At 46.7% G+C, this 21,790-nt stretch overlaps 1 protein-coding gene across 4 annotated transcripts in view; it reads left to right on the top strand.

Moving 5' to 3' along the window:
- ASXL2 (ASXL transcriptional regulator 2) overlaps positions 1-21,357 on the top strand; it is a 184,114-nt gene extending 162,757 nt beyond the window's left edge. For 2 of the 4 annotated variants that reach the window (XM_075595336.1, XM_075595338.1), the window contains 7 exons: positions 1,982-2,123; positions 3,466-3,606; positions 9,296-9,459; positions 10,276-10,372; positions 12,884-12,989; positions 13,785-14,487; positions 15,514-21,356. In XM_075595336.1, the coding sequence (XP_075451451.1) occupies positions 1,982-2,123; positions 3,466-3,606; positions 9,296-9,459; positions 10,276-10,372; positions 12,884-12,989; positions 13,785-14,487; positions 15,514-17,949 (3,789 nt within the window). In that variant the 3' untranslated portion in view covers positions 17,950-21,356. Of the gene's footprint in view, positions 1-1,981; positions 2,124-3,465; positions 3,607-9,295; positions 9,460-10,275; positions 10,373-12,883; positions 12,990-13,784; positions 14,488-15,513 lie in introns of all 4 variants that reach the window. The other 2 variants (XM_075595339.1, XM_075595337.1) reach the window with 2 other exon arrangements.
- Positions 21,358-21,790: the final 433 nt, after the last annotated feature.

The raw sequence follows: 21,790 nt of genomic DNA, 5'->3' as shown, positions 1-21,790 counted from the left end.
CTTGTAACATATTTCCTTAGGGCCACTTACCATGCAGGGCCATTAGCAACATGCCACTGTCCTACTGTTCCCCAAGTCAGCCGTTCTCCACCTTTTCTTGCACTATGACACCCCTAACTTGTAAAATAAAGTGCATGGTATTCCATGTAAGCGATATGATAAATAACCGTTTTGTTTAATTACATTTTAGAGTAAAACAAATATTCTATGTTTTCATTCTGTTTTTTTTAAGCTGTTTTTCAACATTCTTCAAAAGTTCTCTTGCTTCACACATCCATGGCACGTCACCGCATGTTGAGTGAGTCACTCAGCTAAATAATGACATTACAGTTGCTGCTTAAAACCCCTTTTCCCGTCTCCTTTAACCTTAAGTTTATCGACTTGACTCTGTACTCGTGTATCAAGACAATATGTATCTTATTTGGTTTGTTTACCGAACCTTCTGTGATACCTTCCAAGGGACCAATGATGAAATGATGGTGACCGGAGTTACCGACACATTAAACGTCTTCTTCAAGTGTACAAGTACCTTCAAAAATACCACAACCTACAATGAATCTCCATCTCTCCAGGATCAATATGGCTTCCAGAACCTACAGCAATAGATTTAGCGTGAGCACTATTAATGCGCGCAATATGTACCACATCATTTCTTGCGTTATTCCACGTTAATAGGGGTGACACTGCCTGCTGTATCTGTACATTTGGGTTGTTTATAATGTTATACCCCATTTGAAACTTTTAAATAAGCAATAAAAAATATATATTTCTTTCTGGGATCGTGTTTTTAATTCATTCATATGCAACAAAAAGATTTAGAGTTGACTAAATTCCTCTTCCTATTTCATTTACGGTCAGGGTTTGAGTGCTGTGAGCAGCCGTGAGAACCTCGGCATTGGAAAGCTGGTGGAAGTTGGGGTGTGTGCATTCCTCCCGGCTATCAGAGAGAGGAATGTTGGTGCCTTGTGTTAATTTGGCACAGAAACATTGTGTTTACAGAAACATTGTGCCTCTGATGTTAGCAGCTTCCTCTTCATTGCTACTATTCTTATTGAGTGCCCCTGCTGCTTTATACTATCTGATATCCTTTCAGTAGATATGATCTACCCAACATCTTTTAAGGCACCCCAGCATATTCCTGAAGGCCTGGCCTTATACCAGATAAGTTCCCAATAAAGAGAGAGGAACGGGTATTTTCTCCAGAGTTGTGGCTGCTTCCACAGCACCGAAATCCACCAAAAGATGCATAAAAAGCAAAATGAAGATAGCATGGACGTAGGAAGAGGATTTTAAATATCAGCGCGGGTGTGAGATGGTGCTGTTATCCTGCCTTATGTTTGCCTAGGTAGCCCTTGCTAGCCGAAAAAATACTATGCGCCTGTATTTCCCCCTTTTCACTCTTACTCTGTACTTCCTCGTGTAATCCTGCAATCGTTATTCACTGTGTGGAAATATTTATGTTCCGTATGGTTATGATATTCTGCGATATTTGCTGTTTTGTTTTTCACAGGGAAGCATTGAAGCCTAAATTTCCCGGGCTAATTAACCCTTTTCTGCCAGCGTGGTCTGCAATACATTGAAAGGCCAAACAAAGGTTCACGGGGATTTATGATTATGAAACCATTATTATTACACAGACATTGTTACATTTCTGAGTGTTTTCTCTTCGCGTTTGTAAGTGGAATTACTTCCGTAGAACAGGGGGGCTCAACTACAGTCTTCTAGATGCCCCAACAGGTCAGGTTTTAAGGATATCCCTGTTTCAGCACAGGTGGCTCAACACCTGTGCTGAAGCTGGGATATCCTTAAAACCTGACCTGTTGGGGGTCTTGTGAACTGGACCTGACCACCACTGCCTTAGACGTTGCAAGCGAAGCTTTTGGGGGGCCTCCACCCGAGGTGCGGTTAGTAATACGCTGAAATGAGCTTGCACCCTCTGCAAACACATCATAGACTATGTGTCTCATCCCGCTGTTCGCAGGCCCTGAAGCAGCAGCAGCAGCAGCAGAGGAAGAAGCAGCAGCGACGGGTCGGCATGCCTGTCCCCTCCAGCCAGCACATCCTGCTGAAGACCGTGAAGGCAGCGAGCAGCGCGCCACCCCCAAAACCCGCCCCAGCCCACAGTACGTACCGTAGAATGGTTAGTCCGCCTGCAGGGACTCCGGGTTCCACGGCCTGCTGATGTCATGGTCACATGATCGCTCTTAGGCTAGGAAGTTACCCGCGACCGTTTCTGATTAAATCCTGTGCTGGGAACTGTTTCATCTGAAATGTCCCTGGGACCAGGGGCTTCACTGAGCTGTTAGACAAGCAGTAATGCTGTGTGAAGGAGACACACAACCTCCATGTGTGGCGGGGGGTGATAGCATGCAGCAGCAGCAGGGGGGGAAATAAAATATGTATTAGAAAGTTATAAAACACACTTCTCCTCCCAATGTTGTTTTACAATAGTGGCTAAAGCGGGTGTTATTCTTTCTTTTCCATATACATAGTGCACAGCTCTCTACCATTGTGATATTAATCATCCCCAGCAGTTCGTAGCGCCCTCAGTAATTTCTTAGTATGCTCATGTTCTCATTGTTATTACTGAAAATAAACAAACAGAGCTCGCTCTCCGCCAGTCCTCAGTACGCTGCATCCTGCAGGCACGGTGCTATGATCCTGTGTCCATACCGCTGGGCACACACGATATATTACACCATAAGATCAGCACTCGCTGTATAGAAACATATGAAAAACTCACATACTCCTAGCAAATGTAGCAAAAAATTGTTACTTTAATGTACACAACAAACAAATGTGTACACAAGTAAGGCCTGGGACATAGTGCCTTTATCAGTGCGGAGGCGCGCTGAGGTTCAGGGAAAGCGGTGCTTTCCCTGGCCTTACACAGCGCGCCGTCCGTGGGCGTGCCGGGGGCGGGACAGTGACGTCACGGAGCTGGTTTGCCCTCATTGGGCGAACCGCTCACGTGACCGGCCCTGCGCTCAGGCGAGCGCCAAATTTCAAACCTCCATCAGACACACGCTTCCCCAAGCGTGCGGAAGCGTGCGTGAGCCCCTGCTAAAGCCGCTCTCATTGCGGCTGCAGGGGCTCAGTCCCGAGCAGCAGCACAGGTCAGCGCATAAGCGCTGACCATGTCTGAGGCCTTAGTGTGCAGACAGAAACACACTGGTCTACAATGTCTACAACGTTTCAAAGCCCCCTGGCCCCTTCCTCAGGCTTCAAGCCTGTAATGCTGATCCTAAGGTGTAATATGTCATTGTTATTACAGTACTGTCATTTATATATAATGTTCCACAGCACAGTGCTATTACAGGGGATGTAAAAGAAATGTAACACGTATTATTATAGGTTAGGAAGAAGAAGACGCATTCGTCTGGTTCTTTCTGCTAGTCACACTGGGCATTACTTCTTTTTGTGAGATACTTGGATATATTTTTATTTCGTTTGGTTTTGTTGTAGTCTGTGAAGTGAAGCGGACAGAGGGACAGTCCAGCCACCCGCAAATCCTACGTGCCGACTCCTCTTCAGTCGCCAAAGCAAACGACTCTCTGCAAGGACTGGGGAAGAAAGCGCTGCAGAGGTCGGACAGGCTCCAAGCTAGTAAGTGTCACGCACCCAATTACCTACCTGAATAAGCTGCAAATAGAGGGAAATGAGCGCTCCAGCAAGCAGTACCAAGGAAGAGGTGCGCTCAGACCAGATGGAAAAATCGGCCCCCGAGGGGTAACAGAGCAGCAGAGGCATCTCCCACGACAGTATTACAGGGGAGTATTTATTGCTGATGGAAGAGTATCATATAATACTCTGTGCTGTTGGAGTGTGTGTCTGCTCTTCTATGATACCTGATAATGGCCAGAGGAGCCATGCATTGTATGTATATTTTTATATAGCGCCATTAATGTACATGGCTCTTCACGGCAGTAATATACGTGAGATTATAATGGAAATAACAAATAATACAAATAACACATAATGGGAATAAGCACTTCAGACATAAAAGTAACATTAGCAAAAGGAGTTCCTGCCCTGAAGAGCTTACAATCTAATTGGTAAATAAGAAGAACGTACAGAGACCGTAGGAGGGAATTCTGGTAAGTGCGTCTGCAGGGCGCTATGGTCGATGTATAAAGTGTATGGTATCAGTGACGGAGCTACCCACATGCCTCGTTAAGGAGGTAGATTTTAAAATTGGTCTTAAAGGAGGATAGAGAGGGTGCTAGTCAGGTATTGAGGGGAAGGGCATTCCAGAGGTGTGGGGCAGTCAGTGAGAAAGGTTTAAGGCGGGAGAGGGCTTTAGATACAAAAGGGGTAGAGAGAAGACATCCTTGAGCAGAACACAAGAGTCGGGATGTTTTGTAGCGAGAAATTAGGGCTGAGATGTAAGGAGGGGCAGAAGAGGGGAAAGCTTTAAAAGTGAGAAGAATAGTGTGTGATCCGGGATTTGATAGGAAGCCAGGAGAGGGATTTCAGCAGGAGAGACGCTGAGACAGATTTTAAAGAGAGTAAAGTGATTCTGGCAGCAGCGTTTAGAATAAATTGTAGGGGAGACAGGTGAGAGGCAGGGAGGCCGGACAGCAGGAGGTTACAGTAGTCGAGACGGGAGAGAATGAGGACCTGAGTCAGAGTTTTAGCAGTAGGGCAACAGAGGAAAGGGCGTATCTTTGTAATATTGCGAAGGAAAAAATAACAGATTTTAGCTACATTTTGAATGTGAGGGAGGAGTCCAATGGGACCCCTACTGGGTGTTTGATAGTGCTTCCAACAGTAATGTAGAAGGAGGTAGTAGGACCAGGTTCGGGAAGAAATATGAGGCGCTCCATGTTAAGTTTGCGATGGCAGAGGGCCATCTAGGATGATCTAGCGGAGACATTCAGAAACTTTGGTCTGTACACCAGGTGTAAGGTCAGGGCTTGAAAAGTAAATGTATGTGTCATCAGCATAGATATTTGAACCTAAGAGATGTGATAAGGCCACCTAGCGAGAGTGTGAAAAGAGTAGAGGTCCCAGGTCGGACCCCTGGGGTTCCCCCACAGAGAGATCGACAGAGGAGGTGGAGGTTTGGCAAACGGGACACTCAAAGTACGATGGGTGATGTAAGAGGAAATCCAGGATAGAGCTTTGTTACGGATACCAAGAGTATGGAGAATGTTACATAGTTGCATAGTAGATGAGGTTGAAAAAAGACGTAGGTCCATCAAGTTCAACCTATGCTAAATTTAGACAACAGATACTTTATCCTATATCTATACTTACTTATTGATCCAGAGGAAGCAAAAACACAAATGGCGAACAGAATCACCCAGGTCCCTATTGGCACGCACTCATGATGCACAAGTATAAATAACAAGGATGCATATCCATTAATTTAAACCAAAAATCCCACTGCCCCAATGAGGGTATATCAACAATAACAGACAGGCGGTCTGTATAAAAACAGAAAATAACAAAACTTTAATGCTGACAGATAGTCACGCCGAAACAAGCGTAAGTATGTACATGTGAATTAAAAAGGGAATAACAATGATCCCCTGAGGGGAGGTGTGTCTGGTGGAAAGTTAGTAGTGAAAAGTTAGTCCACCTGATACACCAGGCCTTTAAGGGAGACAGGTCGATAGTTAGAAAGACAGTTAGGGTCAAGCTTGCTGTTTTTGAGTAATGGTATAACTGTTGTGTAACCGGTGTTCCCCCACCCTAAGGGAGATTCACTGCTACCTGGTGCTGTGGTGCTCACCTGCATGTTTACAGAAGGGCCTGAGCTTCCGCTGATGTTATTTGGGGATGAACAGGACAGGCTTTTGGGATCAGTAGCTCTCATCTCCTCTGGTACAGCGCCTCCATTCCCACAGGGCCTATCGCAGATAGGTGCAGTACCTGCGGAAAACTTTTTTCCCTCCCCCTTGAAAGACTGCAGCCTCAGGCAGGAGTAAAAACAGAACTTGATCTTTATTGAACACACTCCATCACAGCATTCCTTAGAGCACATTCTCTTCTCTGTGTCCCTGGAATCAACCCCAGGGGCTTGAGGCCCTAGGAGTCTATCCTTGTCTCCCACACTCCCTGGTGGAGTATGGGGTAGCTGCTCCCACTCCCTTGAGGGAGGGAAGGCCTGACACCAGGTCCCTGGTCCAGGATAGAATAACATCCCACTCGCCCTGAGGGAAGAGGATAGGACACACACACACACCCGACTCCCAGGAGGTGAGAGTGAAGAACTTAGAACAACTGAATTTAAAGCTACAGTCCGTTTTTGTTACCAGGGGAGGGGCTCCAGGTCTTGGCCCCGGTGAGGGCAGTGCCTAGGCCTTAGGCGACCCCCTGTCACTCAAGGGAGCTGTTTACTGCAGCAGGGTGTAGCTTTCACCCTAACACTGCCTGCGCTGATACCAGGGCTTACGTGTTGGGCAGGGAATTAGTAGTCCAGGAGGTACCTGGCTGCAGTTGCATGTTTGAAGGAGGAGGGAAAGGTACCAGAGTAGAGGGAGAAGTGGAAAATCTGTGTGAGCGTTGGGATTATAGTAGGAGAAGATGTTTTAGGAGATGGGAGGGAATGGGGTCAAGAGGGCAAGTGGTAGAGGGAGAAGAGGAGATCAGCAGCGACACATCCTCCTCTGAGACAGCAGAAAAAGAGTTGAGGAAGGCAGGCGGAGAGTTAGGAAGCTGTGTGGGATGGGGGAAGATACAGAGGGGATGTTCTGATGATTGGATTCCACCTTTCCCCTCAAATAGTCAGCAAAGTCCTGAGGTGAAATGGAGGAAGAAAAACAGGTAGCAGATGGTGGTCTGAGTAGGGAGTCAAAGACAGAGAAGAGTCGGTGTGGGTTAGACTTGTGCGTGTTGATTACTTAAGTAAAGTAGGTTTGTTTAGCCTGAGAGAGGGCAGAGTTGAAACCGGATAGGATACACTTGTAGTGAAGGAAGTCTGCGGGAGTGCGAGATTTCCTCCAGAGGCGTTCAGAGGGAACGAGTGCAGGAACGCAACACATGTACCCAACAGACACCCTTCTCCACTGGATGTTTGGACGATATGTAAAGGTGTTGGGAGTAAATCCTAGTAGATTTCTTGAGCTCACCTTTACTTATCAGACATCCATTAGAATATACAGATTCTGGGACATGCGGCGAGCCGTGAAGGACAAAGTCGCGTACGCCAAGAATGCAATTCAAACGCTCACGTGAGCATTTTATCCAATAATATCAGTGCTAGAAAGAAACCGCAACGTTTCCGGTGTTTGCCGCACACTTTAGTAGGTCATTTAACTATCAAATGGATCAAAAACACATTCACATCATATCACCACGAAGTACCCATGACGGCCACTGTGGCGTCTAACAGTTACCATGGAAACATTGTACATAATGGCATAAGCATCTGTCATGGTAATGTCCATGGCGATCTTCTTTTAGGGTGACTGGTGCTTAAAAGAGCAATACAGACATTAATCCTATGTTTTTACAAATCAGTTCTACTAGATTAAGATTGATACTACTTAATGCATCCCCTCCCCCCCCCCCTGTTTTCTAACACTTATTGTCATCTTTAATGTGCCCGGCCTCCGTTGGGTAGCTACAGCGGACTCTGGCACACACACCTCTTTAATGTGCCCGGCCTCCGTTGGGTAGCTACAGCGGACTCTGGCACACACACCTCTTTAATGTGCCCGGCCTCCGTTGGGTAGCTACAGCGGACTCTGGCACACACACCTCTTTAATGTGCCCGGCCTCCGTTGGGTAGCTATAGCGGACTCTGGCACACACACCTTTTTGAGCCCTGCCCTCTCCTGAGCAGTGCATCAGCTTTGATCACAAACAGACCTCGTACAGTGTTCCCAGCAGGAGACTGCCTATTGTTACAGCCTCCAGCTCAGCCACAATGTGTTACCCTTAGTAATAAGGTTATATTGTAGCTGTTGCGTTCCACTGACTGCAGAATAGATGATAGTCAGCCACAATGTGAACTCGGGACCCTGATCTTTGACAATCGATCACAGGAGAACAGATTGACCGGCAGCGTAGGTAATTACTTTCGTTAAAGGTAAGCCAATGCTGTATATATTAAAACCCCCAAAAATGCAACCAGGAATGATCTTACATAACCTGGCAAATCTTAACTGATAACACCTAACAACCCTAAACCCAGAGGGGTCTGCTGCACATTGCAACACCGCTGATTCCATAAATACCCCAAAGGCGTCAGACCTTGTTTTTGTATTGAACATCACACACCCTTTCACCCCTTATCCTCCTTCTCTGTGGGACCACCTTACAATATGTTCCTTATCATTGGGTTACCTGACCACCCCACGTGTGTACGTGTGCAAGTCCTGCATTCTGCGGTCACCAGCAGAGGTTCCCAGCGCCGGGCCTGAAGGAACACGAGCAGTGCAGGTGTAAGGCTGTCCTCCCATCCGCACAGGTGAGACAATCATTTTCACTGAACCACGTGATCAAGCAGAGGTGTACTTAGAACCGGCACTGTTAGTGGCCCCCGAGGACTGGACTTGGGAAACGCTGATATAGAGGATAGAGCAGCCCACAGTGAGCTTATCAGTAGTAATTGCAGAATACCAGACTCTTATACACACAAATATCCAGAACAAGCACTGTTTTGCAGCCTTGTGAAACACCAGATGAGCTATGTTTCCGGGCCTGCTAGATTTCATCCTCGCCTTTCTCTGTTCTTCCAAGATCAGTTAATCCCTTTAGGGCCCCTATGGATGGTACCGTGTTCATCGGTAGGGCCAGTACCCTGTGCGGCATGGCACCATGCTCCTCTTCCAGGGGTAGAGCGCAATCAGCGCTACAACCGTGATCTGCACAGGAGGGAAGGACCCTACACCTCTGCCAACGTCACCGGAAAGAACGCAAGATCATGTGATCACTCACAAGCGATCACATGATCAGTAAGTGCCACAAAAGTGGCAGGACCCTCCTGCACGAAATGGGTTCATATATTAAAATGGGTAAAATGAGTCACGACTAGCTTTTCTGCTTTCCGCGCACTTTTCTAACGAACGGAAGGTACGAAGCAGACAGCGCGGTGCTGGTAATTATCTCCGTGTACAGAAGAACGCCTCGGGATATTTTATTTTAATTGATTTATGTTGGTATGTAACGGTTTATACAAGTTCCACCTTCATTCCTTCCCCTTAATAAACATTTTTTTTTCAAATATAAATTGGTCCATTAATAACCTCTCTTTTCCCCCCTCTAACGGTGTGCACCTCCCGCGTTTTCCTGGGATGCTCTGCGTATACTGTGTACATCAGATGCACTTCTCCTTCGTTTGTAGGGCATCTGAAAAGGACGAAATGTGCAGAAATCGACGTGGAGACCCCGGACTCCATCCTGGTGAACACCAACCTGCGCGCTCTGATCAACAAGCACACGTTCTCACTGCTGCCCGGGGAGTGTCAGCAAAGACTGCTCCTGCTGCTGCCAGAGGTGGACAGACAGGTGGGAGCCAACGCTCAATCATTGGGGGGTCACCTTCACTCGTCGGAGGGCTGCTTCCAGAAACCACTTTTTGTTATTCTCAGCACGAGACCTTAGTGAAGTGTTGCTCATTAAGGATAAAATGGTCTCATCCAATCACAGTTTTCCTGCCAAAAACTTCCACATCGAACTCCCCTGTACCTTTATTATGAATAGTAGTGACATATTCTCCATGAACAGATACTTGCACATTACTTTAATAGGAAGATTTCTGCAGCTATTATATATTATTGGGTCTGCAGGAATGTATTGGCCTAGTCAAGTGATCCACTGAAATAATATTTCTTATATAGATCGAATTACCTACAGTACAATTACTAGAATTGTGTAGGCATAGTGCAACTACTTGCGTTTCATACAATTGGTTGAGCGAGAAGCTTTGTTAGGTTCACCAGTGACTTGCGTAGGCACAATGAATCCTTACAACGCTTGACGCTTGAGGCGCGGAGATCCTTCTGTTGTAAACACGAGAACGGTCACTGGGATTTAAACTGTGTTTCTCCGTCTCAGGCATAGATTTTCCTGCTGAGACCACTTGAAAGCTTAAATGTGACTGAAACCCAGAATATATGGAGGTGTCTCTTTGGAGTTGAAGACTTCGCTGTGACTTGATATGTTGTCTCCTCGTGGGGTGTGTTGAGCAGCGGGTATTGAAGCCACCAGTGATGTTTTACTGTCTGCGTTTTCTTCTGCGTTGCTGTGTTATATTGCAGCATAGAGGGGCAGAGTGGATCAGAACTTACACTTGGGTGTGACTCGGGCTCTGGTTTCTTGCAGGCTGGTCCAGACGGCTTAATGAAACTGAGCAGCTCGGCACTAAACAACGAGTTCTTTACCTCTGCAGCGCAGAGCTGGAAGGAGCGGCTGGCAGAGGGTGAGGCGCAGCAATTTCCCCCAAATAAACGCATTGTGTGCTCTCGTTACTATAACCCACATGCCTTCATAATGAACCCGTGTTTGATATGTAAATCCAATGAGTGTCCCAGAAGGGTTTCAGAGTTTCTAGAACATCTAATAATGTCATATATCATTTATCACCAGTATTATATAATTTTGCGTGTATTTCAGGATGCCTTGGTGGCTTGGTCATGTTACTGTATGCGTGGCTACATTTTTGATAGTAGCAGCAAATGAACGTGATACCAAATGTATCGAGTAAAAAAGACACATTACAGATTATTCTGCCGGTGGCAGCCACACGGTGTCTCAGTCCCTTCACTCTCGGCGTGTTTGTGGGGATTCCCTACGCCCGGGGCGCGTCCCCTAGTTTGCGCACCGCTGCCCGACGCCACAGCTGTAGTTCAACATTTCCGGGGCCTGGTATAATAAAATACACAGAAAAGGATCGGGTGGCTTGGGCTGCTGCTTGGTTTTCCATGTGCTTCTTGTAGTCTGTACACCAGGATGTCAAAGTCAGTCCTCAAGGGCCACCAACAGGCCAGGTTTTATGGATATCCCTGCTTCAGCAGCCACTGATCGAGCCACCTGTGCTGAAGCATGGATATCTATAAAACCTGGCCTGTTGGTGTCCCTTGAGGACTGCGTTTGACACCTGCTGTACACAGCGAGACCCTTTGCTACCCGAGGCCCTGCTGTACAATGAAAGCAGTCAGCCATGTGCTCCAAGTCCATGATTAGCAACTAAATAATGTCATCCCCTACACTCTGCTTCAAGTGTACGGCCAGGAGCCCGGATCCAGGCAGCACAACACCCCGCATTACAGAATATTCTCATGTTGTTCTCTAACCATGGAAACCAAGGGGGCAGCCATTGCGGGAGTTGGTAACGCCCTGTGCGCAGACCATGCGAGGATCACAACCGCTTTAAAGGCCCCTGAAGAAACAGCCTGTGTTTCTCCCAATGATAACCGCCTCGGGGGAGTTTCACCACATAGTGGCATATTCTCAACCCGACGGGAGTTTTCAGTGGTTACCCACCTTATAGAGTTCTCTCCATAGTGGGCACTTAAGGGCACACTGAAAGGCTGTAAAAACAAGGGCTGAACCTTTCAGACCCTTATTGATAAGGATGTCACCGGTAACTTGCAGCTTCCTCTAGTACTAAAGTATGTGGAATCACACTGCAGGGATTCTGAAACCGCTCGGCTTTGAATACTGAGCTGGAAGTATTCAAGAATTCAGACAATGGTTGAGTGGGAAGGAAGGGGGAAGATGTAGGGTGCTCTGTAAACTTTTAGGGTGCCTCAGCCATATGAGGGACTTGATCTCCATGGGAGACTATCCAGTGGGTTCATGTATGTATGTATATCTGTATTTATATAGCGCCAGAAGTGTACTCGGCGCTTCACAAAGAATTCAGTGCAGGGAATTATAATAATACAATAAGCAGCAAAATCAGACAATCGGAAAGGAAATCCCTGCCCCGAAGAGCTTACAATCTACGAGATATGATGGGAGAGTTACAGAGACAGCAGGTGAGGGAATAATTGCAGTAGATGGCAGTGCTTGGGCACAACGGTTGGTAGGAGTGACTGTGGGTGTGGGACAGGAGCCATGAGTCCGGGCTATTGTGAGGCTTGATTTATAATGCGAGTTTTAAGGTTTGTCAGTATAAAATCAAATAGCTTAACACCATTAGCAGAGGAAGAGGTGTCAGGGAGGCGTGGGTGAGAGCAGGCGTGTGTATATGGCTGGGTCCAGGATTAGAAGAGATATCCCCAGCAGCAGGAATGAGTAGAGAGAGAGGGTGTGAATAGAGGATGTGTGGGTGTGCTTTTTATGGAGGGGTAAGGAAGTTGTTGGGAGAGAAGTGTATCAATAATGGTGCACTGTATGGGCACAGGCAGAGGGGAGGAGATGTGAAGAAATGTGGATAGGAGGGGAGGGGAGTGGGGAAGTTGGAGAGAACAGAAACATTTGCAAAGGAGTGAGGAAACGGTAAACTAAAAAAGCAATAGGGAGGGCATAGTGAGATGCAGCAGGAGAGACTTCATGTGGCGATTGTTTTTCAGATATGTAGAAACTGACAGCAAATGAGGAGCGCTTGGCAAACCTTAACTGCCCATGTGATTGCTCTCCGTATACTGTACCCGACTTTCCTCTCCCCCCACCCACCCCCAACAGGTTTTCAGAATATCCCAGCTTCAGCACAGGTGGCTCAATCAGTCCCTGCTTCAGCACAGGTGGTTCAGAGGCTCAGTCGAAGCCACCCTGTGCTGAAGCTGGGATATCCTGAAAACCGGACCTGTTGGGGGGGGGGGGGGGAGGGGTGCTTGATGACTGGCGTTGATTAATGTTAGAAGTGTGTGAGTAGAGATTCTTGCAATAGAGCTTCACATTGTGCAACTAGTGTGTTCTGGGCAGGGGTAGATAGACAGATAATACCATGGCCAGGAGAACTTACCTCCTCCTCGGTGCCTTGCAGGGGAGCTCACACCAGAGATGCAGTTGAGGATTCGGCAGGAAATTGAGAAAGAGAAGAAGGTGGAGCCATGGAAGGAGCAATTCTATGAAAGTTACTATGGAGAAAAGTAAGTAAATAACTAATATAAATATTACAACCTGTTATGTCCAACCAGCCTCCAGGTCCCTTTTCCCTGGGAAATGATAACTTGTACACACCGCCGTTAGCATGTAGGGCGATGTTTATTATGCATAATACACTCCCAACCAGTGTTTAACCCCCACTGCTAACCCCCAGGACAGCCCTCCCAGGCGCAGAGGCGCCTTTCTGTTGGAGTTTAATGGTTATTATATTGGGCAAGTGTACCACATGTTTGTATTATTAGCAGCAGACTCACACAATGATTTGTGGGTCTCTGGTCTATTGGAAAAAGCTTAGATCAGAGCTTTTAATCATACTTCGTATTGATCTATAATGCAGAGGATTCACTTGGAATGTCACAACATGAAATGCGACTTGGAACATTATAAAGCGGCTGTGTTCGCTGTCGCCAGATTTTCTCCTCCTGTCCTTCCCTTCGCTGCTTTTGTTTTTAACATTTATTCTTTGTTCAGGAGATATAACACTTGAAATATTTATATTCCGGGAGGTTACAGTGGAGCTCGGTGCAGTCTGTTGTTACCATTGTAACCCAGAGTCTAGAGTCTAAGAAAATCATGATTTTTAACACTAAAACTCGTCCAGGCTTTTGGAGGGGTGTGGGAGAGGATTACTGCTTTTAATGTAGTGTTCAAGCGAATGGCTCACAATGGTGGGTTGGAAATCAATTAACTCTTACTGCTGTTAGTATTATGATGGGTAAACATTTGCAATCACATCAAATATCTTAAGATAACTTTTTTGTTTCCTTTTTGTTATAAAGTTCTGGGCTGAGTCTGGGCGACTACAATGAGCTGACAGAAGAAACCAACGAGAACAGTGGCAAGATGCAGACTTCTCCACCTGCAGAGCCATGTAAACCTGAGCCTTGCCCCAAACTGCTGTCTGTCAAAGCAGAGAACGAGATTCAGGCCGGTACGAAGGTGGATGTGAAAGAACTCCGACCAGCGAAGAACGAAGAAGAAAAAAACGACAATCAAATGAAGCCTGATTCAGCAGACGTTACAGATATAGTGCCACGTCCGGGCAAGGTGCTCGTCAATATCAATGTCAAGGCTGCTGCTGTTTCTGTACAGAGCGAGGAGGTATCTGCAGAAGGAAACGCAGCTGGTTCCATTGGCAAGAAGATGGAAGCAGCCAAGGAGACACCATCAACACCCGAGTCCAAGGAGACCGAGGTTGAGAACCAAATTTCTTTGACACCAAAGAGCCCAAACATTGTACAAACTCCCAGAGCACTTACGACAAAGGAGAAGCTTCATCAGGACTCGAGTGAGGTGGAGTCCGCAGATAAAGCGGCCCTCGTCAGCAGTGTGGGGATGAAGAGGAAGCTGCACGTTGGAGAAGATGTCTTGGCTGGTCCTGAGAAATGCCCACGGGTGATCGAGCAGCAGCAGTCATTTTGTGCCTTAAGTAAGCCCAATACAGCAGTACAAGCACAAGAGCAAAAAGTGCCACCCGTGAAGGTAAGAGAAACATATACATTCAATTGTGGTCATATTTCACAGGCATAATTACTGCCACTGTAGGTGGCCCCAGTGCTGGCATGATTAAGAAGCCAGTCCAGAGGAAGTTAAACTTAGTATGCTACATCTTCTTTCACCCATGGGGCATTTGAAACGTTGAAACGTAGGGCGTATCTATTGGGTGCTTCTCCTTACCAATTTTTGCTGTAATAAATACTATATGTTGGACAGTATTTTCTATATAGTGTTGGCTAGAGCTTTCGGGGCACTGCCAATGCACACACTTTCCCATGCACAACCCACATAACCATTGTTTGGGCTTGCTATTCGTTTAATGTATGGTGTACATATGTAATACTGTTATTTTACCCAGCTATTGATTAAACAGATGCTGCTTAGTTTCCCCTACAACTTATAGGATGCACTCTGGAAGCCATACATTTGGAGCAAACCCAAAAGGATACACAATGTAGACATACAGTAGCCAAGTGCAAAAGCAGCAAAACGATTAGTAGGAAAAAATGATTTGAGAATCCTAAACCAAATCATATATTCCAAAAGGGGAACAAGTGGGGTGTTTTCATTGCCTAATGTAAGCTTATCCCAGGCACTTGCACAGTATAAAGGAAACCAATAGTCGGGCACAAAACACAGTATATAATGAATGAAAGTATCGCAAGTAATAGACAAGAAGGGCAGGAGAAACAACATTGGGGGTTACATTCACCCCAACCACAACAGAATGCAGCCAGCCAGTCCGGTATTTGTATGGTCTTTGTCATAAACAGGCAGTCTGTACTGGGTGTCGCTACAGATATGAGATACACATTGCTCAGTGTTAGTGAAGCCCCTTTTACTCTGCTGCTTCCAATCAGAAAGATGAACAAATAGATGGCAATGTTCTAGTCCCTCCTACTCGTGTTCCATTCACTCTTCACAGCAGAGCTCAGATGCAGAGGGCTTCTACACCACAGATAGATCTGTATACTGTCACATAATGATGTATGTTTTGTCTCTTTCTTTTAGATTACCGTGTCATGCATCTCCCCAAAAGTAAAGACCGAGGAATGCATCACCCCAAAGCCATTTCTTGCCAGCCGGGTCTCTCCCAGGCCCTGTTTTCCAGCCGCAGTTACTAGTCCGGGCAGAACAGGAGCCAGAACGCTGGCGGACATCAAAGCGAAAGCTCAAATGGCCAGAGCACAGAGAGCCGCCGCCGCCGCCGCAGCAGCTGCAACAGCCGCTTCCATTGGAGGATCTGTCCCTGGGCCTGGCCCAGGTGGAGGGGCGGGTCCTTGGGGAGGGCAGAGAGATCCAGCAGTCGGTACCAGTGACTCAGGACACCGGGGGAGAGTACTGGACATGGGAAGTACTGGAAGCGGGAGAGGTGAAAGGGGAACTTCACCCCCTCCATCAGATACCCAAAGTCAGGATGAGGCCAAGAGCAAAGGTCAGACATCAACTCACAGTGCAGCAAGAGCACAGCTACTGCAAAAACCCCATCTACAGCCCAGAATCCCCGTGACTGGATCCACACCATCTGCAATCCCACTTGGCTCCTTACCAGCCCTCGCCCCAAGCTCCACATGCAGCAAAAAGCTGAATCTTTCAGCTGCAAATACAGATACATGCTTAACAGCGCCTGGGGATTCAGGAACCATGATGGAACGGGGCAGTTCTGTCAAGAGCGAAGGAACATTATTTCCAGCAAGCTCAGTCATTTCATTAAAACAAAACATAAAGGGAGCTCAAACTGGTGTTACTAATGAACCCAGAGCACACTGTCCTGCTATAAACCTGACGAATGCACCTTCTTCAGCAGCACAAATGACCCAAAGCACTGATGTTCTTAAAATGCCTCCTGTGTCATGCCAAGCAGAAGCAACGTCTTCTTCAAAGTCAAACACAGCCACCTTAGTTTCTGCAAAAGCAACACAGACTATTGATCTGTTAGCATCTACCATGCCTGCAGGTCCCTATCTTAAATCTCAAAGAGCATGTTTTGGTACAACCGGGTCCTTTACAAGAGCAGGCTCCAGCATTCCAGCTAACAACCCCCTGGTTACTCAACTGCTTCAGGGAAAAGATGTCCCATTAGAGCAAATACTACCTAAGCCGCTAACCAAAGCGGAGATGAAGACGGTCCCACTACCTTCAGCTGAGAAGGCACCCGGTGTTACTGCTGTACCTACCCCATCAGGATTTGACTTAGTGGGGAGGGAAGGTATAGAGAGACAGTCGCACGTGGCTGCACAACAGCTTGAAAGGTTCTTCTGTCATAACAGGCACCTGCCATCGGGCCAAAAGATATGGCAGCTTTTCTCAGGAAGGGACTTGAACAGCATCAGTAACAATCAAATGCAGTGCCAGGAGGCACTCAGTAGTGCAAACCAAGAGCAGATCCTACACACTCTGATCAAAAAGGTGCAACAAGAGAATTCAATGACCGTATCGCATCCATCACAGCTCAATCCTAGTCAGTCAGACTCCGAGAGAGAGAGCATCTCGACTAGTCAAAGGTTCATGCTTGGTTTTGTTGGGAGAAGAACATCTAAGCCGGCCATGTCTGGCCACTACTTGCTTAACATATCTACATATGGTAGAGTTCCTGAGAGCTTTAGACGAACCCACGTAAGTCCAGAGACCAGTGTAGGCTTAAATGATCCCGAGCACACTGCCAAAGTAGACTGTGAAACAGAAACCGCTACAGAGAGCGATGAGGAGGGGGAATTCGAAGAGGATTCAGAGGAACGGGAATGTGTCGCGGTAAAAGTTGACCCGGTCTCCGGCTGGCAAGAAAGAAATTCCGCGGCTCCCATGTTGAAAACCCTCCTTGATAACCAGGCCTCCATCAGAACCGCAAAGACTCCGGCTCCCACGTTTGATCTAAAGGAGACTGTTCAGGTTTTAACTAGAGGTAACATTTATGATGAATCTAACATAGCCAGAGATTTTATCCAAGCTGCCCAGGCCAAAATGGTGAATGTATTGGGAGTAAGGTTAAAACATAAGGCGTCTGAACTATACAGAATGCGTGCGACACCCATAGGCACCCAGCGACATCACCCTGATCTGCTACAGGCCGCCAGGTCCTACGGAAATTCGACCAATCTCATTGGATCTAGTTATGGGGGCACAATCAATATCTCGACCTCCCCTGATGGGATGCATGGATCCACTGTGTCTGCCAGTGGAAATCTCGGATCAAGCAGCACGGATAATGTCGTGTCCTTTTCTGTGACGGTGACAACCATCCCCTCCAACCAAAGTGGGAACTCAGGTGGTCACGAGCATCCAGTTTCTGGCCAAGCCTTTCCAGGTGGCAGCGGCATGGAGGACTCTCCTTCCAAATGCTACTGTCGGTTGAAAGCCATGATCATGTGCAAGGGCTGTGGGGCATTCTGCCACGACGATTGCATTGGTCCTTCAAAACTCTGTGTCTCCTGCCTTGTGGTGCGGTAACCCGAAAGTAATACCCCACCTGCTAACTTTTATTGTCGTCTTCTAAAGAGGACACGAAAAAGAGGATGATGCTGGGCATGCACCTAACGAAACCCTTTAAATGCAAGGACCAGGGCATCAACACTTTGTGTGGCACTGGGAGGGTTAACAGAACGTAAAGGGTATTTGAATAATTCCATCCATGCTGCCCTGTATGAATCATGAGTTACGTTTGCACTTAAGAAATCATGTAAATAGTTTACGCGTGTTTATCCGAAACAGTTTTTTTAAGGATTTTTAATGCCCGATAATTCTCCTGGAACAAGAAAAAGCAATATTTCCGGCTTGACTTTTTACTTGTGTTTCACATGCTGTAGCGGGTGTGCATGCACTATGGAAGGTTTGTGACTCCCTGTTGAAGCAATAATCTTTAACTACCTAGAAGCATCCTCCTCCTCCCCCGTATACACTGGCACGCTTTGCACCAGGCGGGTACGGGCTGCGCCTCACGGTGTAACCTGCTGCCCTCCCTCTGCTCTCTGCTCCTGCCTCTTGTGTATGTCTCTTTTTGTCACTGTTCACGTGTTTAAAATGCTCTTACAGAGCAATGATGTAGCTGTGTTGGATACCAAGCAAATGCATAATAGACACACATTTATACGTGCTCACAAATCTACTCTCGCAAAATACCATCGTTGAAAGTTTCCCGTCCTGTTTAGTGGAAAGTCAGATGAAAGTCATTTTATTGACTTAAAGAAGTCATAGCTGCATTTGGTACATTGGATGCTGCTGTGACTTCTTTAAGTCATTAAAATTACTTTCATTTGACTTTACTGGCTTCCTCCTTTTTTTTTGGTGTGCTTGACTATTGTCTCCCTATGACTTTTTAAGATACATTCTGTCTTCGCACCGAGCTCCCCTGGAGTCATTTGACCCTGTTTTGGGGCATCCCAAGTGGCTGGCCCCCGAGTTCTCACTGTGTTGGCACTGTCCTGTTTAGCCTAACCGTTGAGTTCTGCACATTTGAGTTTACAATCCTTCCACTCTCCTGGGAAGTGAGGTTATTTGAGGCACTGCTGAAGGACACCGCGTTACTCTGCTCAGAGAAGGGGTGTATTCCCTGGCTGGGCACATGTTCTGAAATCCTCCAGTGAAAACATTGCGTTGAAGGACCGACGCTGTACAGGATTTTTACTGGCCTACACTGTGATTTTATTTTTATACTGCCTTGTAACTCTGCCCTGATCATTTCACCTGTGTAATCGCTGCAGCATTCATCCTGCGCTAGGCACGCGCACCTAACTCGCCCCTTATAATAATAATAATCTTTTTTTTAATAGCGCTGATAAAATGTGCGAGCTGCTTTCCGTAGAATTTTTCAGGCACACTGACAATGCCCCAAAGAGCTTACAATCTAATTTGGTGTTTGATTTGCAGGGAGTTCAAGTGAATTTCCCACGGTCACACGGAGAGATGACTCTGGAATTATAACCGGTCACACACTTCAAAGGAAGTGCTCTTACCGCTGAGCCAAACAGCGCGCGTTGTGTACACTGAGCCGCTCCTTCTCTGGGGAAACAGCGCGCGTTGTGTACACTGAGCCACTCTTACCGCTGAGCCAAACAGCGCATTGTGTACACTGGGCCGCTCTTACCGCTGAGGAAACAGCGCGCATTGTGTACACTGAGCCGCTCTTACCGCTGAGCCAAACAGCGCGCGTTGTGTACACTGAGCCGCTCCTTCTCTGGGGAAACAGCGCGCGTTGTGTACACTGAGCACCTGTTTATCGCTGTTGATTTTTTTAAATTATCTGGATTCTGATTTATTTGCAGTACTGTACAGTTACAGTATGTTCTGTGCTATACTGTGTTAATTTGCAGGTGTTTAAAAACTAAGTCAACCCTAAAATGCCATTTTCTACACCCGATGTAAACGCGCCTTAACGCGGGAAAGTTTGGAGAAATCATGCTGCACGACCTGGTATTGCCCAGGAATACAAATCGTGAGATGTTCGGATAACGGCCGCTGCATCTGTATTATCTAAGTTTGCTGAGATATTGCGCATATCTTGAAATGTGGGACAACTAATATATGCTTATATAATGGATTAGCAATAATCCATCCATGCAGCACCACATAGGACGATATCTATAATCGGACGGTGACATAGTTAAATTAGACCAGACTATGTATTTTATGCAAGCCTACACAAAATAGGCCCATGTTTATTAAACAGTGCTAAACCATAAGGCCCAGGCACTTAGGCCCAGACTCACTAAACTCTGTGTGGCCATTTAACAGGATGGGCATCTCGGTTAACATAACGTTAAAGGTAACGCTATACTCACGAAAGAAAGCAACATACGGTTAGCGCAAGCTTAATGTCACGGTAACAGCGTCGCCGTATAAGCATAAAGAGAATGCTATGGAAATGAGCCCCCAGCATATAAATACCCAAGTCACAGGCTCCTTCTCATCAAAAAAATAACCTTACATTATCCGTGTCACACACCTGGCGGTGCTCCCATTAATAGGGGAGCCTGATTTCCGTGTGCGCTGCGAGTAACCCAGCTTTCGTTCTGACTTCAATGACGTGGTGTTATTTCCCGGATTTATTTCCATCTCCTATCCTCCTAAAGCCCTTTTTCAGTGAAAGTAACGCCGAGACTTAAATAAGGTCACGTTATTTGTAGATAACGGAGCGCGGTATCCGGACATAGCACAACCTTAACACTTTGCTAGTGAGCTCGAGTACGGGCATTATCTTTGCATATCATTTCTTTTGGGGAGTATGTTGCTAACCTCAGACAAATATTGTCTGTTCCTGATTTAGGCAGCCTGCTGTAATTTGCCCCGATATCACAGCGTTTAGTGAGTCTGGGAGGAAGGTTTAGCACCATTCAGCAAATCTGGGCCTTACTTTTTTCCCTTGCCAATGAAAAGAAGTACCGGGTATCTTTCTGAAACGTGATGTGTATAACAGGTACAGCTCCGTGACATGCGCAGAAGAGGTCCTTTGTGTGCAGGTTCCTTAATGTATTCGGTAAGAGAGCATTCTGACGTAGCTCCGAATTTCCCCATCCGGTGACATAAAAGAATGAAGCTGTTCCCAAGCAAAGCGACTCTGGCTCTTCTGAACTCGTCTGAGCTCCAAGGAGCTGGATTTCAATCCCTTTTGTCAGCCCAACTTGACATTGACTTGCTTACAGCGTCGATAACCGTGGTTCCCAAGTTTCCCCAGAGGAACATGGGGGGCAATCACCTCCCCAATCAGCACTTCATTCAATGAAGGAATCGGAGCGCCTGGAAATGTACAACGCTGCACGGTTTAACTCTTCACATCCAAGCTTTTGTAATCTGTGTCCTAGAACAGGGGTGGCCAACACCAGTCCTCAAGGGCCGCCAACAGGTCAGGTTTTCAGGATATCCCTGCTTCAGCACAGGTGGCTCAATCAGTGGCTCAGTCAAAGACTCCCCAAAAAAATCAAAGACTGAGCCCCTGATTGAGCAACCTGTGCTGAAGCAGGGATATCCTGAAAACCTGACCTGTTGGTGGCCCTTGAGGACTGGCGTTGGCCACCCCTGTCCCAGTAGCACTATGAAAGCTCCCATTGTGTAATTCGTGCCTAATCACACAGCCGTGGCGGGTACCGGTATCTAGAGGTGTGCATCCACATTTGCACATGTTGAGTGACAATATCACATCCAATGCTGGTGGCATCATTGAAATGTAACGAGTTTCTAGCTTTACTTTGAATGATTGAGTTTACAGTCCTTGTGTAATAGCAATAAGATGAAGACTTCAAACGGGTTTAAACCTTTGCACGTGTGCTTAAAAAGAGAGCCATGACCCTTTCAACAC

This window comes from Ascaphus truei, chromosome 4 (assembly GCF_040206685.1).
Source record: "Ascaphus truei isolate aAscTru1 chromosome 4, aAscTru1.hap1, whole genome shotgun sequence".
Lineage (NCBI taxonomy): Eukaryota > Metazoa > Chordata > Amphibia > Anura > Ascaphidae > Ascaphus > Ascaphus truei.
The sequence above is the reverse complement of the archived record's forward strand: the minus strand, read 5'-3'. Positions and strand labels throughout refer to the sequence as shown.